The following is a 15,347-nucleotide window of genomic DNA, read 5'->3' on the forward strand; positions in this document are numbered from 1 at the left end:
AGCGAAGGCAGAGGTGGGACCGAGGCGGATACATTCAGAGACGCATCGAACAAATAAATAAGGCAAGTCAGGAAGGGGCCGAGGTGGGTACAGGCAGGGAGGGAGCTGTGGAGAAGGGGCAGGCAGGGCTCCGGAGGTCACAGCTGAAGATGCAGGTATGTGGGGCGTGGGTCTTCTGGAGCCAGGGACTAAAAGAGGAGGGGCACGACCCGGAGGGAAGAGGAGAAGGAGCCGGGGGTGGGAAAGGGAGTTCAGCACTTCGGAGGGGGAGGGGGTGGAGACCGAGGACGGGCTCCAAGAGAAGTGACGGGAAAGCTGCCGACAGGGGGCTCCCCCTCCCCCAGAGAGCCCTGTCCCTGTTAAGACTGCAAGAAGCGGCCCCCAGGGTGATGAGAAAGGCAGTGGAGAGGTCAGGTGGCCAGTCCGGGCTGGGGAAGCCCTTCCAGCTCCTGGTTCTGCTTCAATTCCCTCATCCTGCGGAGAAACAAGGAAGGAGTCAGAGGAGACCCGCAGATCGGGGAGGTCGGGTGGGGGAGGTGGCAGGCCCAAATCCAGTGAGGGAAAGGACAGCACCTGTGCCGGCAGCGCCGCAGGAATCTCATGATCTTCCGGGCTGCCTGGTCCTGCTTCTTGGTGAGAAAGGAGCCTCTGGTGGAAGAAAGAAAAGATGAGACCTCACAGGACACTCAGGCATCCTCTGCCCTCCGCCCCTTAGGGACCCTGGCAAGGAAAGGCAGGGGGGCAGGCTGATGAGTCGGGAGTCCACGGACAGTGGGCATGGACACAGTGGGTGGGCAGAGAGGGCCGAAGGGCCAGAGGGCTAACGCCATACTTGTTGCGGGCAGGCAGGGTGCCCGTGGGCCGGTGGGGAGGCCCGGGCCGGCGGCGGTAGGAACGGTAGTGCTGCTGGATGAGCACCGCCGCCCTGCGGCTCTGCTGAAACCGCTTCTGTTCATAGTAGCTTCGGAACTTGCTCTGGATCAGGATGGCCGCCTGGGTCATCTTCTTATAGAGTGCAAACTGCAGGAGTGGGGAGGAGGGGCAGGGGCTGAAATGGACAGAGACCCAAACCCCTGAGGGTCACCCCCAAGTTCAGTTGATGCAACTCTTATTTCTCTAATCCACACACTCATGGAAAGGCTGAATCATCACAGACAACCTCACACCCAGGTCCCACGCCTAATACCTTAAGTGCAATCCAGGTCAGCTTGTGGAGAGAGAAGGGGAGTTAGGGCTCCGGCAGCATTCTGGATGCTCTGGGCTGGAATGGGTGTGTGTGGGTGTGGGTTGGTGGGTATGCTTTCAAGAGAGGACGGTCTCACCTGCTTGTACTTCCGGTAACAGCGCTGGATCACAGCTGCTGCTACCTCCTGCTGCTCCTTCAGCCGCCGGCCCTAAGGGGAGAGAAGGAGGTCTCAGCACTTAGCTGCCCACCTAACAGACATGTGACCTAACCTTCCGACTTGCCTGGGGTCCCCGACCCTTCACCCCATCCCAGGCCTGTGTGGATGACTGTTGTCCCTCCTAAAGTCCTGGGAACCTGTAATCTCCCCACTCAAGATTGTGTAATTCATCCCCTGAAACACCCAGCCCCCTGACCTTGTACTTTCGGAAGGCTGTCTGGATGACTCGGGCTGCCTCGTACAGTTCCCGCTGCTCGTGATCCGATAGGGTCAGCAGGGCAAAATCACTCTCCATCTTGCCACTGGCGGACGCAGAGAGAAACTCTGCCCAGGAAGGTGCCGGAGGGATAGCCAGGCGACCCCGCTCAAAGGGCAGTTCGCTGCAGGGACAGGGAGAAGGGAGGCCATGGGGCATCTGCAGTCTCTCTTCTCCCACCTGGAGACTGCTGTGAAGGCACAGCCCCAGCAACAGAGCCTGCAGAGTGACTTCAGAACTCAGCAGCCAGTGCCAATCCCCTTTTCAAAGGCCCTGGGGCCTGAGCCAGGATGGAGCTCTGGCCATGAGGAAGTTTCCTCCCTCCCTCCCATGTTCCTCTGAAGAAGGATCTGGAGGCTTTGTCCTGAGCTGGTCACCTGGGAGGGGCTGAGCTGGGGAAATGGTCCACATTCTCCAGGTAGCTGGCCAACCAGGACATGGTCTCGCTGAGCCCCACGGCCCCTGTCCGCTCCCGCATTGGGGCTCCAGCCTCAGGCAGCCCGACAAAGTCCTCCCGTTTAATCCGCTCTGGTGTGGCTTCGATGATCTGCTTGGCCAGTGAGATCATGTCCACCTGGATGGAGGAGAAGCTGGGTGAGCCTTGAGGAGCCCTGACTACCAGCTGTTCCGGCCTGTTCCGGCCAAGGCCGTAGCGTCAGTCCACTTCCTATCTTGTTCCTCCTCTCAGCACCAGATGCTGAGGCCTCAGGGACGGCTGTCCCTGCTAACCCTGTCTTTCTCCGCCAGTGTTCCAGATTCATTTACACTTCTTGAGGTCCCACTCAGGAGTACAGCCCTCTTTGTTGAGGCATGGGAAACATGGGCTAGGAAGGACATATACCACATGGGGATTCAGGAGCTGGGCAAATGAAGGGCTTACCCTTCCAGGCTGGCTGCCCACTGTCCCACCCGGCCTGCCCCATGCCAGCTCCCACAGACCTGGCCATGCCCGCCACCCCATCCCACTCTCCAAGAATCAGCTCAGAGCCTGCCAATCACACAACACCTTATTGAATGGCTCCAGCCTTGCCTTTGCTCCAGGCCTGAAGCCTGCAGCACTTCCTGCTGGCCACACGTAAAGCAGCCTACCTTGTGGAGCTGTCTACATTTTTTGTACTCCAGTGCTACCCAGTTAATCCATTAGCCTCTCTAAAGCAGATATGTCCCCAGTCCTAGCGGAGGAGTACGCTGCTGCACTTGAAGATCCACTCTCTCATGTGTTCATTCATTCCACAAGACTCTCTTAGCTCTTACCCTGTGCAAGCCTCCCACCACCCCGCCCCCTTGCCCCAGGTCATTGCCAGATGCTTCCATCTTGCCAACCTCTCTGCTCCTCACTCCTCCCAACTTCCTGCCATTGCTCTCATTCCCCAAGAACCTTGTCCCTTCGTGGATCAACAAGTAACCCCTACAACCTGGCTCTAACTGAAGATATTCCCCAGAATTTTTAACCCCTGATGCCTCATGACTTCTGAGTCACAAGCTCTGACAGGAGCTAAGCAGAGGATAAACTTGCTTGTCCCTAAATGAGAGTAAATGGCCCCTTCTTCCCAAACTGCAGCCAGACTGATTCTGTTTTATGGAATGGTCGGCATCACCCCACCCCGCGCCCCACTCTACTTCGAGCCCTCATAATTCCATCGGCATAAGCGGTACCGGGATCACGTCCACAGCTGGTGGGCTGTCAGTTTCCGCTGGAGCAGCCCTACCATCTGGGGCCGGTGGAAGAGGAGGCGGTGAGGGTGGGGGCCCTTTGGGGTTGGTGGCTTCATAGCCCATGAGGAGTAGGGGGGCCTCTGGAGCACCAGAGGAGAGCTGGCCTGGGACCATCTCCATAGTAATCTCAGAGGTTGGCAGAGGAGCAGGGGGAGGACTCCCATCCGGGGCACTAGAATAGGCTGATGTGACGGAGAAAGTGCCATCCGATAGCTCTGAAGGCGAGGAGACGCTGCTCAGACCTGCGAGGTGAGGGAAGGGGGTGAGGGCAGAAGGCGCCACCTGCCCCCTTGCTGCTCTTACCTCCCCATCCCCGCTGCCTCCTCTCGCACTCTGTCTCCCACCCTCTGGCTTTCCCCTGGCGTGTCCTCCCACCCGCAGTCCCCTCTTAAACCCTCACCAGTGTCTGGGCTGGAGGAGGGCGGCGACAGGGCAAACGGGGGCTCAGCTGAAGCTTCCTGTCTCTGCAGTTCCTCAAGGCAGCGGGCGAGGCGCACGTGACCCCGGGAATGAGCCACGGACAGGGGCAGGCGGCCCAGAGAGTCGGGAATGCTCAGTGCCTGTCTGTTCCAACGGAAAAGGAGCACGGCAGCCTCCAGGTGGCCCAGGGCACAAGCCCACATCTGAGAAGAAGAGGGTGGAGGTGGAGGTGAGGCCTGGGGCCCGTCCTCACTCCTCCCCTGTATCCCTCAGAGGATCTTCCCTTTGAAGAACCATTCCCGTTTCCCATTGCCCACGTGCACTCAGGAACCCAGCATCCTCACCAGAGGAGTGCAAGAGAAATGGTCCACGTTGAGTGGGTCAACCTCTTGCTCTAAGTCTAAGCTTCCGGTCTCCACACTCCTGGAGGGTTTGGGAAAGGGACAACAGGGTCCAGTCAGGGAGAAAGGGCGCCCGGTAGGAACTTCAGAATCGAAGGGACTGGGAAGCACTAAGGTCAGTGGGATAAGCAGTCAAAGAGATTAATGAATGTAAGGAGGTCAAGAGGTCAGCGTTGTAAGTCAGGGGACATTAAAACTCCGCCAAGTGCAAACCCTCTTCCAGCCCCTCTTCCTTTCCACAGTGACCCCAGCTCCCATGGCAGAGCTCCAGTTCCTCCTCAGTCCCTGGGCACCCCCGCGTGCACCCGCTGGCCCCGGCTCACCGCCACTGGCTCAGGGTCTCGATGAGGCGGGCGTAGCCCTGGGCAGCGGCCAGATGCAGAAGGCTCATGCCCCGGAAGGGGCTTCCATGGGCTAGACGTTCAGGACACCTCCAGGTGGAGCGTGGGATCATGCTCTCTACCAGGACTACCACCCGTGCCTCGAACCCGGGTCCCTGGCCTTCATCCTGTGGTGCACACACCCTTAGGTAGAGACGTGAGCATCCCCAGCCTGGGATGGCCTTAGCCACCCCACGCCTGTCCTCTCAGCTTCCAGTTCTGCCCTCTCCCCACACGTCCCAGTCTAGGTTCCCACCACTCGGATCTCTGATGGCCCATCAGTCCTCCCAGTTCAAGTTCCTGGGTGTCCCCCCCCCGCCGCCCACAGGCAGCTTCCTCCAGGCCAGACCTCACACCCACTTGCCCATGTTGTGCCTTCACTCTGACTCAGATCAGTGCCATATCCACAGATGACTTCCCCCACTCAGAACTCAGAGTCCCCTCCCAGCCTTCTTCCCTCCGAGACCTGGGACCCCCAGAGCACTGAGCCCCAACTCCCTGGATCCCCTCCCCCACCCTCTCCCTCACCTCCACCCTCCTTCAGGCCAGAAATAGTCTGAAGCCTGTCATGCCAAGAGGGTGCCCAGAATAGCCACTCTTGCCGTGGGGCGGGGGTGGGAGCAGGATGGCGTCAGGGACAGGGAGGAGGGCTGGCTGGGGCCGGAGAGCTAGGGGAGTCACACACTAGAGCCTATTTCTAAGGAAGACCCTCCCCCTGCTCCCTACCGTCAAGTGCCCTCCTCATGGAGGTACCTGAATCGGAGGGGCGTCAGGACCCCGGTAGGGGGCCTGGCCAGCTGCTGCAATCTCTGCCATCCGCTTCTCCATCTGCTCCAGTCGCTCCAGGATGGACATCCGGAACTGGTTGTCTGAGAGGGAGTGGACATGGGGGCTCAGTGGGCAGAGTCTAGGGGATGCCCTGGACACCAAAACTGGACCCTGTTCCAGAGTCTGGGTGGTGAAGACACAATCATATCCTTTCCTCCTCTCCAAACAACGGCCCTTTACCCACCCACCTTCTGAATACAGCCCCCCATGACCAGTCCTCAAACTAGGGGTCTTCATACTATCCATCGACCTAGGACCTGAATCCAGAACCAAGACTGTGTCCTTCAAGACACACAGACAGTAGGACTCCCCATAGGGAATCCAGCCCTAGCTGCACCAGATCTCTCTCTCACACACACACACACACACACACACACACACACACACGTTCCCAGCCTTCTCCCAGGTGACGGTTCTGTCCCTTCTTGCTCCAGACACTACCTCTGTAGTGGGCTGGGGCTCAAGGCCTCCAGGGTCCCTCCTCTCTGTTAACCACTGCCCCAAAGAGCTCAGAGACTGTGATTTGAAAAGCACCGCCCCCTCCTCCTGGCCCCCCACAGCTGTCCACAAAGAGGATGGCGGGGAGGGGAGGCGACAGAGATGGATGGTCACATCCATTCCTCCTCCTCCTCCCCCACCCCATGCACAAACGCACATGCACACATCCCAAGCTATATCTGTTCCCTCCTGAGATCACACAAGGACAAGGAGGGGAGGCAGGAGAGGGTCAGAGCCATGGGGAAACAGAGAAACCGGTGCAGGCTGGGGATGTTCTGAGATGCCAGGACAGAAGGGCATGAAGGTAGAGAGGGGACAGTGGGGAGGAGGTGGAGAGGCATGAGCAGAGACTCAGGTGTGACAGGAGAGTGTGGAAAAGATAAACAAGGAAAGGAGAGAAAGCACAAAGGAGATCTGGGGGACGTACCAAACAGGCGATAAGGAAGAGGGGAAGTGAAGACAAGGGTCCTAGGAGAAATGGAAAGAAGAGGGAGGCAGGAGACCCACAGGAGAGATGGTAAAGCACAGATTAGATAGGGACAGGAGGAGACGGAGAAAAGCAAACCTTGAGAAAGAAGCAGATGTGGAGAGAAACAATTCTGAAAGCCACAGGAGGGATAACCAGTAAAAGGGACAAACACAGTTCTGAATTTAAACAAATACACACATGTACACACATACATGTGTATGTATGTGCACCTCTGTATAAAAAAATATATTAAAGGTGCTGTATGTTACTGAGCAATGTTATAGTCAATTTTCATTTTCTACTTTGTGCTTTTCTGTAATTTCAAAATTTCCTATAATAAATGCCTATCTTTATAATTAGAGGGAAAAATGGTAAGAAAGTTTAAACACGTGTTTAGGTACATATATACACTCATGTGTATCCCATGTATGTTGCTCTACACCCTGTCGCTGCCTCTCCCATCCTCTGAGATGCAGAGGACAGGACAAGCACTGGGACAAAGCTGGCTCCAAGATTTACAGGGAAGAGGAGATGAAGGAAGCTTGCTGCCTCATTCAGAAATGACCAATGAAGCAGGAGCTGGGAAGAGCAGTAAAGCAGGGGCAAGGCAGTGGCTGCCTGAGTCCTGAGGGGTCTAGGAGCACGACATGCTCAAAGGTGTGGGGTCAGAGGGCTAGGTACTCACCGTCCAGTGACAACCAGTCAAGCTGAGTACTAGGCAGTGACAGGAATCGGCGGGCACGATACTCAAAGAGCACAGAAGCAGAGAGGGGTCCCTCCCGCCCTGCCACCTGCAAAGACACCAGCCCAACCTCATGGGCTGGGGAGGGCAAGGATCAGCGAGGGGGCTCTCTTTCCTGGGCTCTTTCTCTGACCCCCTGTGTCAGGGTCACAGGTGATCATTTCACATCTACCTCCCCTACTCCCCCTGCTGTGGGCCCCAGAGGCTCCTGGCTTCAGTGGCCTTGGCACTAACTGGGGAGGGATTCCTTTCATTTGAGAACTTAATACCTACTATAGGCCAGAGACCCCTTGGATTCTAGACCCTGTACTTAAGGATGTTGTTGTGCAGCACCAAGGTATAGAAGCAGAGGATCAAGAAACACCTATACTTATAAACAATTTGATGATGGTGAAATCTCTTGATTCCCCAAGATCAAGGTCCAGAGGTCATAACCCTGTTACTAAGATGCGGGAAAGGAATTAGCTGCTCACCAACAGGGCCTAATAAGAGCTCTTTCCCAGGGTCTCAAAGTTCAATGTCTATAGCCTTGAGAATGAAACCACCAGGCCCTGGCCCCAAGACCAGAAGCTGAGACTCCCAATTCCTAGCTTCTCTGGTCTCAGCCCCTCTCCTGCAATCCACCATTAAACAGGGCTGTTGAGACTGGGGGAGGACACACGCATAGACAGCAAAGCTGTCAACCTGTCACTCTAGTGGTCCTTAGGGTCCCACAGCAACATTGCTGAGTGCCGGATAAGGGGCAAAGTTGGTGGCAAAAGGGCAGAGATGAGCCTTGGCAATGACATCTAGACCGGGGCTGTCCAAAAGAACTTTTCCTCAGTGATAGAAACATTCTGCATCTGCACTGTCCAATAGGGTAGCACTAGCACATGTGGCCACTGAGCACCTAAAATATGGTTAGTGTGATGCAAGAAGTGAATTTTAGGGCTTCCCTGGTGGCACAGTGGTTAAAAATCTACCTACCAATGCAAGGGACAGGTTTGAGCCCTGGCCCGGGAAGGGCATCCCACATGCCACGGAGCAACTAAGCCCGTGCGCCACAACTACCGAGCCTGAGCTCTACAGCCCGCAAGCCACAACTACTGAGCCCACGTGCCACAACTACTGAAGCCTGCGCACCTAGAGTCCGTGCTCCACAACAAGAGAAAGCCATGACAATGAGAAGCCCGCGCACCACAACGAAGAGTAGCCCCCTCTCACCGCAACTAGAGAAAGCCCGCGCACAGCAACGAAGACCCAACACAGCCAAAGGAAAAAAAAAATTAATTAAAAAAAAAAGAAGTGAATTTTAAATTTTATTTAATTTTAATTCATTTCAATAGGCACATGTGGCTAATGGCCACCATATTGGACAGCACAGGTCTAGAAGCCAACGTCCTTCAGTCCCAAGACTGGTTGGAGGAGACCAACATCTCTCCTTTCTCATTCTCCTAAGAACTCCCTGGATTGGAGCCAGAGGGCCTGGACAGACATTAGAGACTCCTTGGGTCAAATGCCTGACCTTATAGGAGGGGAGGCCAAGGACCTAAAAAAGGAATAGACTTACCCAAGGTCACCAGTCAGCTAAGAAGTAGATTTCTTAGACCAGAACTAGACCTTCTGACACCTAAGCTCAGAGTCATCTGCCTGCTGGTGGACCACAGGGCTCAGCCCCAGGACTGGATGAGGTCTTTCCACTCTCAGGAACAACCCAACACATTTGTTCCCAGGTCTTCCTGGAAGTCCTAACTGTCCTATCTTAGTCCCTTCCCCTACCATTCCCAGTCCCCATACCGGGACAGTAGCAGCGTAAGACACCAGGCTGGACAAGTGAGGCTGGCACTGCGATGTGATCGAAGACGCAGGAGTAATGCTCGGCGGCCTCTGTCCAAGGTCCTGTGATGAGCACCTTGACCCCACCCTGCAGACGGAAGTCAGAGAGCAGTGTGACTGGAGCTCTCTCTGTTGATTATCCCTTCACTCAGTCACTCATTCATTCATTCAGACCCTGAGAGAGAGGATCTACTGTCCTCTGTACACCCCTGGGTCTGGGGTGCAGGGATTGGACAGGACCCAGTAGAGTGAACTCAACCCACTGTCCCTTCTCCCCACACTCCTGTCCTCTACCTGAATCTGCCAGAAATGGGGAACTCATTGCCTCTCCCAAGACTACCAACCCATTTGCAGATAGCTGTCACTGGAAGGAAGTCCTTTTCTCAGGCCCCCTCTGGACCCCCACTGTAGTTCCTGCTTTCCCTCCCTGGAGCAGCAAAAAGCAGAACTTCTCCACTGCTGAACACAATCTTTCAGCTTCCCAAAGTCTGCAATCACATCCCAGTTGTATTTTCTCTTCTCCAGGCTGAGCTGTCCCAGTCCCTCCCCGGCCCCACCCCACTCCATGAAACAGTCACCAAGGAATGAAGTCCCCTGGGGCACTTGAGGGACTCACACAATCACAATTCACAGGTAGAAGGAGGAGGGAGGGAGAAAGGGTTAGTCAGAGGGCCTATGAAAACAGGAAGCGAGCTACACTCTATGAGGTTGGGAAGAGAACTAAGCAGCCGTGGGAACTGAAGGAAACTAGGTCACAGACCACAGGGTAAGAGGGATGCAGGAGGGAGGAGAGAAGCCTGAGACTCACCTCAGGGTAGGACCACTCTGGGGAGAAGTCTGTGATGGTGCTAAGAGCAGGAGAGAGCTGGGGGGCTGGGGCAGGGCCACTCGGAGCTTCGTCACTGATGAGTTCTCCCATGAGCTCAGGGAATGATGAAAGACTGAAGGGCTCCAGTTCACTGGCCCCACCAGCTCCTCCAAACAAGGCCTCTCCTCTTCCTACTCTGCCTGATGGCTCCAAGGGGGCAGGTGAGGGTGTGGGTGAAGGAGGGGGTGAAGGTACAGGTGGGGCAGCCCCCTGGGCCTTGCGCTCCTCCCCACTGTCATCATCTTGAACGAAGAAGCAGTTTCCTCTTCTCCCGCCTGCTCTGGGCTGTGGAGCGGGACCCCGAGCAGCTGCCTGGGGCTCCAGGGCAGCAGCGGGCTCTAGGGCAGGACAAGGGGTATGGGCAGCCTCTGTCTCAGGGAAGTCTGGGCTTACCCCCTGCCCTCCTCCATACGTCTGGCCCCTCTGTGGGCTGTTGAGAAAACGATCCGGGTCAAAGGCAGGGCTGGGAGGAGCTGGCAGGGCAGAGGGCTCAGAGCCTACGACTACAGCCAAGCTCATGGAAGGCCTAGGATCGGCCTGGGAAGCCAAGTGCCTGGTGGGCGTCAAGCCCCCAGTTCGCTGCTCCAGTCCCGTCAGGAGGAGGATAGCGGTGCCTCCTGTCGAAGAACCCCCTCGGGAGGTGGGAGGGCTAGGTCTGATCTCTAGGGGTTCCGCAAAGCCGGAAGAAGAGGAGGAAGAGGAAGAAGAAGATGGGGAGGTATGTGCCTTGGGGAGCTCTGGGGGAAGTGGGGCTATCAGTGGAGGGGGTTCAGGGGGATGGGGATGGGGGACAGAGGTCAGGGTTAAAGCTCGGGGCTCCACTTTGGGAGAGATGATGCGGTGTTTCGTGCTGCTGCATTTGTGGGTAAGGCTCCCAGAACCTGCAGTGGAAGGGGTGGTGGGGAGAGAAGGGATACGACACATCTTTCTCCAGCCTTCCCTTACTGGAAAGCTTTCATGCATTTCCTGAGATGTCACTAAATACCAGAGGTGTCATACTGATTATGGCCACTGGGAGGCGGCAGAAATATTTCTCCTCCCCCTCCCTCCCCCTGGAGGAGCACTGCAGGAGAGGATAGAGGGCTTGGCGGAATAGCTGAGAGAAATAGGTAAAGGCATAGAAAAAGGACAAAAGAACAGAACCAAGTGGGTACCAACTAAGAATAAAGCTGAGCCTGTGTGTAAGTGGTAGTGCTGGGGTGGCCAGGAGCTGCTTTATGAAGAAAGCAAATAGAGAGCCTGGGCTGCCAGGAATCAAGTAAAAGGAACTGGGCAGTGTACAGATGGGAAGGCCTCTGCTCATCTGGCCCATCTTTCTGGAACATGCAAAAGACACGCAAATAAGCATGCAAATCCCAGCTATCCCCCTGGTGTGAGTAAGGGCAGCACACTAGGAGGGAGGAGGGTTCCAAGGTCAGGGGTCACTAACCAAGGCCTCCACTGCAGAGACAGGCGTGAGTTCGGGGTGCAGGCTTGGTCGGGTGGGTGTCCAGGATCTGCTGCACCAGCTGCTCTACAGAGAACTCCTCTGTCCCGTTCCCACAGCTCCACTTGATGCCGTGAACTAGAGGAGAGTTGACGGGAAGTGCTATGGGACCCCCATAAAATAGTCACCAGGGAATCCTCATGGCTCTTCCAAGCACCTGAGATGCTCTAAGACTTCTGGCCAGGTGAACAGAGGCCAGCAGCCTCAAGACAGCTCCCATAGCTCACAGCTGCCCTCCATATTCCAACACCTTAGATCACACCAGGGACCCTGGTACCCACTCACCCACCCAGGAAAGACCCCTCCTGGCTTGGGGGGAAATGGTCACCCCACAGACTCCTGAGTATAGAACCCTGGCCCCTTTGGGAGCTCCCTATGTCCACTTTCCCCATTGAGAGCTGTCCTAGCCCTGCTGCCTTACACATGGGCTTCAGTTGTCCCAACAGCTCCTCCCGGGACCACTTGAGCCACTCTCGACGGTCGCTGCTGATGGAACAAAAGATGGGGCTGCAGCCCTTTCCACAATCCTCCAGGGCTGGGACGTTCAGGTAGTGCACAAGGACGATGTCAGGGTTCTGAGAGCACAAGGGTACATGCAGAGTGCTATGGGGGGGGGTCCTGCCGCCCAGGGGTTCAGCCTCCTAGTCCTCACTTTCTTCCCAGGCACCCCCAACCTCACCCCCCAAGTTCTGGCTCTCTCCATCCCCAAACTCCTTTCTCTTCTTCCCAGTCTCCTTTTCCCACTCAGAACCTAGTCATCCTTCCACTTCATTCTTGCAGGCCCCCACCTCCCTCAAAGAGCCAGGTAGACTCTGTCTCCCTGAGCTCTTCCATCCTCACCTGGAGCAGCCAGTAGCAGCGCCGATGGAATGTGGGGACGATGGAAGAGTGAACGTAGCAGCCATAGAGACACTGCCAGGAGACAGGCTGGGGTGGGGGGAGGGCTAGTCTGCTCCCCAACTCTTCCTCTGTTCAGTCCCTTTGCAGGAATCCCAATCTTTCCACCAGTTCCTCTTTCACCCTCACCCACCCCCACCTATTCCCCACACCTTTCAAATCCCAGTACCCCAAGTCACCCCAGGACGGAGAGGAGGGAAGAGTGGGGCCAGGGCCTTACAACAAGGACCAGATTTGCCATATGGGACCATCCAAAAATCAGAGGGCATGGCAACAACGCATCCAAGATGAGGAGCAATGATTTGAGGGAAGAGAAACCTGTGCTTAGAGGGTCAGTACTCGGACCCCTGCGGGAAATGCAAGAGAAGTAAGGGGATTGGGCATCTGTGTCCTCCAGAGGGAGGTGTGGCCTAAGTCCTGGAGAATTGGGTCACGGAGGGAAATGGGAAGCAGAGAGTAGGCTAAGCAACCACCTAGCGGATCCAAAGTGAGTGAGAAGGGAAGAGTGACTGGGAGGGTGGTAGACAGAGAATGTCACCAAGCCCTGGCAGGGCTGGAACCCAGCTAGCGGGGAGAAGGAGGACCAGGGCAGGTGAGCTGGAGGCCTCGCTTACCTCCATGCCCTGGACCTTCAGCTTCATGTGGTCCTCTCGGGTGGTCTTCCCGTCCTTCCGCTTCTTCCAGAGGTAACCATCCTTCCGGTATTTCACCTTCTTGCGGTTGTAGAGGATAATAGAGCCATTCTGAGGCCTGAGAAGGGAAGGATTGGCCTCGAGTTCTGTGTACAGAACCCAGGATCCCTGCCACTCCTCACCTTCACAAAATTTCTCACCTTGTCTTGGGTGCACAGGATAGCCACTCATCATGCTTCTCGAAGGTGATCAAGTAGGATGCAATCTCCTGCAGGAGAAGAGGCACTCAGGTGGGTGTCCCCTTTCCAAAGTCTCAGGCTGGCCTCTTGGTCTTTCCCATCTATACCTCGGGGATAACAACAGCGTCTGCTCTACAGCGTCCTTGGAGGACTGAATGAGATAATGCAGGACAAGTACTGAGCACAGTGCTTGGTTTGTAGGAAATACTTTGTAAGTGGTAGATAGTATCTTTACACAGGTGGATATGCCAAGGAGAAGCGAGCTACTACAAGATGCAGGGCTTTATACCTCTCCTATGACCCTCAAAGAGCCTAGAGAATGTCGACAGGCACAGCAAGACCCCCATTCACACTCCTCCAGCCCACCAGGCCCTGCTACGCCCTAATCCCCCAGGCTCCCTAGAAAACCTCATTTGTATTCCACCGGAGCCGCTCTGGAGGCAGCAGCGCACAGCGAGGAAGACACTCCAGCAGCTTCTTGGGTAGAAAGATCTTCAGGTGGTGGCTGTTCTCTAGAGGGGATGAGAAGGGAGGACTTAGGGCGCTGCTCCTGATATCCCTGTGATAATCCAGGGGAAAAGGGCCAAATCCAGAGCATGGGGCGGGGCAGGGTGGGAGGGTGGGATGAAATGATGACAAGGAGAGCAGGGATCCAAGAATTAGGTCACCACCACCTGGGGAGAAAAAAAGGCTGTGCCCAAACTGGGAACCTGGATTGTGAACTCACCAGCAACCTCGGTGGTGTCCTTGGTATTCATGGTGAGGGCTCCAGGGGGCAAGGTCACCCCCGGCCTGAGGGGCCGGGGGGAGGGGGAGTCTGTGCTGGGAAGGGAGAGAACAAGGTCATGGCAGAAGCCTCCACACTATCCAGGATGAGGAGGATGAGGTAGGAGACCAGGTACAGAACTGGGTCATGATATCTAAGAAAGATGAGGAAGCGAGAGGAAGGGGCTGGACTATGATGTCAGAGTACAGCCAGGGAATGGAGGAGAGAGCGAACCCAGACATGGTGCCAGGAACCAACACGAGCGGGAGACACAACAGAACAGAGTAATCAGGAAGAGACCGGCAGGGTGGGGGAGGGGAGAAGGCCGGCGGGGCTGGCGTTGGGCTCTTGCGGGTCTGGGGCTACGGTGAGGTCAGGTCCTGGGGCTGGGACTCAGAGCATCGGGTTCTTGGAGGATGCTTTGGCAAATGAGAGCCTGGATGCTGGGGGGAGGGCAGGAGATCTAAGTCCGGGTGGAGAGCTAGGCCTTAGAAGACACACCCTGAGTTACTTCTCTATTTGATTTTTTCGAAGGTGAAGGGCAGATCTGACAACTGATCTTAACCTACACTCTTCCCTCCAGATTGGTCAGGGCCTGGTAGAATGTGGGCTAGACACCAGGACCCAGCTACCCACCCTCAGGACAACCCATCCTCCATCCTGAGGCTGACCGCCCTGTGCACCCCGCCGCACCTCTCTCCCCAAAGCCTCTGCCTCCCTCGGCCTCCAGGCCTACTCTAGCCCATCTACCACTCTGGCTCCAGCCTGAGCCCCCACCCTCCTGGGGGAACAGATGGAGGCTGGAGGATGCTCTCAGCGCGGGCTCCACCAGGTGTCCGGGGATGGGGAAGAGGAAGAGGCCCGTCCGAGCTCGGCTGTGAGCACTGGAGCCTGGGTTGTGGTAAGGACTCCGCCCTAGGGCGCAGGTGCGCAGTCCTGGATGGGGAGCCGGTCAGGGTGCGAAGCGGGCCCGGGGGCGGCCCCCCCACGGCGGGGCGGTGGTCCCCGGAGACGCTCCGAGGTGGGAGGGTCCCGCCTCCCTCCCGCACGGAGGGATGTCCTGCAGGAGATGCGGAGCAAAGTCCGCGGACGCGTGGCGGGCAAGGGACAGTGCGGGTGCCGGGGTGCGGGGGTCCCCGGGACGGTCCTGCCCGGCAGGTCCGCCGTGGGGCCCTGCGCCGAGCTGCGCCCCCTGGCGCGGGGAAGGAGGACGGAAGCGGGGAGTGGGGGCCAACCGGGAGAGGGCCGGTGGTCCCCGGCGCGGCGCGCAACGTCCGGGCCGGTGGAGCTGCGCCCCCTGGCGCGGGGCGGAGAGGCGGGCGAGAGGCCCCGGCTCTTACCTCCCGGGGTCCCGCGGGTGACGGCGGCAGCGGCCATTCTACCCCACACCGACCCCCCCCAGCGCCGGCTGACAGCGGCGTCCGACGTCACTGCGCACGGGGCGGGGCCTCCCAATTAAGGGGATGGGGGTCGGGACGAGAACCTGGGGTCAGCACACGTGGGGCTCTGGGTGGGGCGCTGGCTGGAGGGA

At 57.1% G+C, this 15,347-nt stretch overlaps 1 protein-coding gene across 4 annotated transcripts; it reads right to left on the reverse strand.

The window, feature by feature from the left end:
• Positions 1-280: 280 nt before the first annotated feature.
• CAMTA2 (calmodulin binding transcription activator 2) lies at positions 281-15,233 on the reverse strand. 4 transcript variants are annotated; one of them, XM_082678257.1, is made up of 22 exons: positions 15,157-15,233; positions 13,778-13,872; positions 13,459-13,562; positions 13,012-13,079; positions 12,794-12,929; positions 12,123-12,194; positions 11,704-11,857; positions 11,226-11,360; positions 9,737-10,677; positions 8,890-9,016; positions 7,057-7,191; positions 5,330-5,445; positions 4,520-4,704; positions 4,140-4,218; positions 3,776-3,998; positions 3,316-3,617; positions 2,037-2,233; positions 1,600-1,783; positions 1,323-1,394; positions 833-1,020; positions 574-648; positions 281-474 (listed from the first exon to the last, which is right to left on the reverse strand). In XM_082678257.1, exons 2-22 carry the CDS (start codon positions 13,806-13,808, stop codon positions 411-413), a joined length of 3,588 nt encoding a protein of 1,195 aa, XP_082534383.1. In that variant the 5' UTR covers positions 13,809-13,872; positions 15,157-15,233; the 3' UTR covers positions 281-410. The 4 variants fall into 4 exon arrangements, with proteins under 4 accessions (XP_082534383.1, XP_082534382.1, XP_082534384.1 ...); XM_082678256.1 differs by having other exon boundaries at positions 12,123-12,209; XM_082678258.1 differs by lacking the exon at positions 12,123-12,194.
• Between the last annotated feature and the right edge of the window lie 114 nt (positions 15,234-15,347).

This window comes from Grampus griseus (assembly GCF_964374135.1).
Source record: "Grampus griseus genome assembly, chromosome: 20".
Taxonomy (NCBI): Eukaryota; Metazoa; Chordata; class Mammalia; order Artiodactyla; family Delphinidae; genus Grampus; species Grampus griseus.

Excerpts from the sequence above, each read along its gene's own strand:
- CAMTA2 (XM_082678256.1), bottom strand. The coding sequence starts at position 13,808 with ATGAATACCAAGGACACCACCGAGGTTGCTG. Across the intron at positions 13,080-13,458 it reads TCCGGTGGAATACAAATGAG|GAGATTGCATCCTACTTGAT; the intron begins GTTTTCTAGGGA and ends CTTCTCCTGCAG. Across the intron at positions 12,930-13,011 it reads TCCTGTGCACCCAAGACAAG|GCCTCAGAATGGCTCTATTA; the intron begins GTGAGAAATTTT and ends TTCCCTTCTCAG.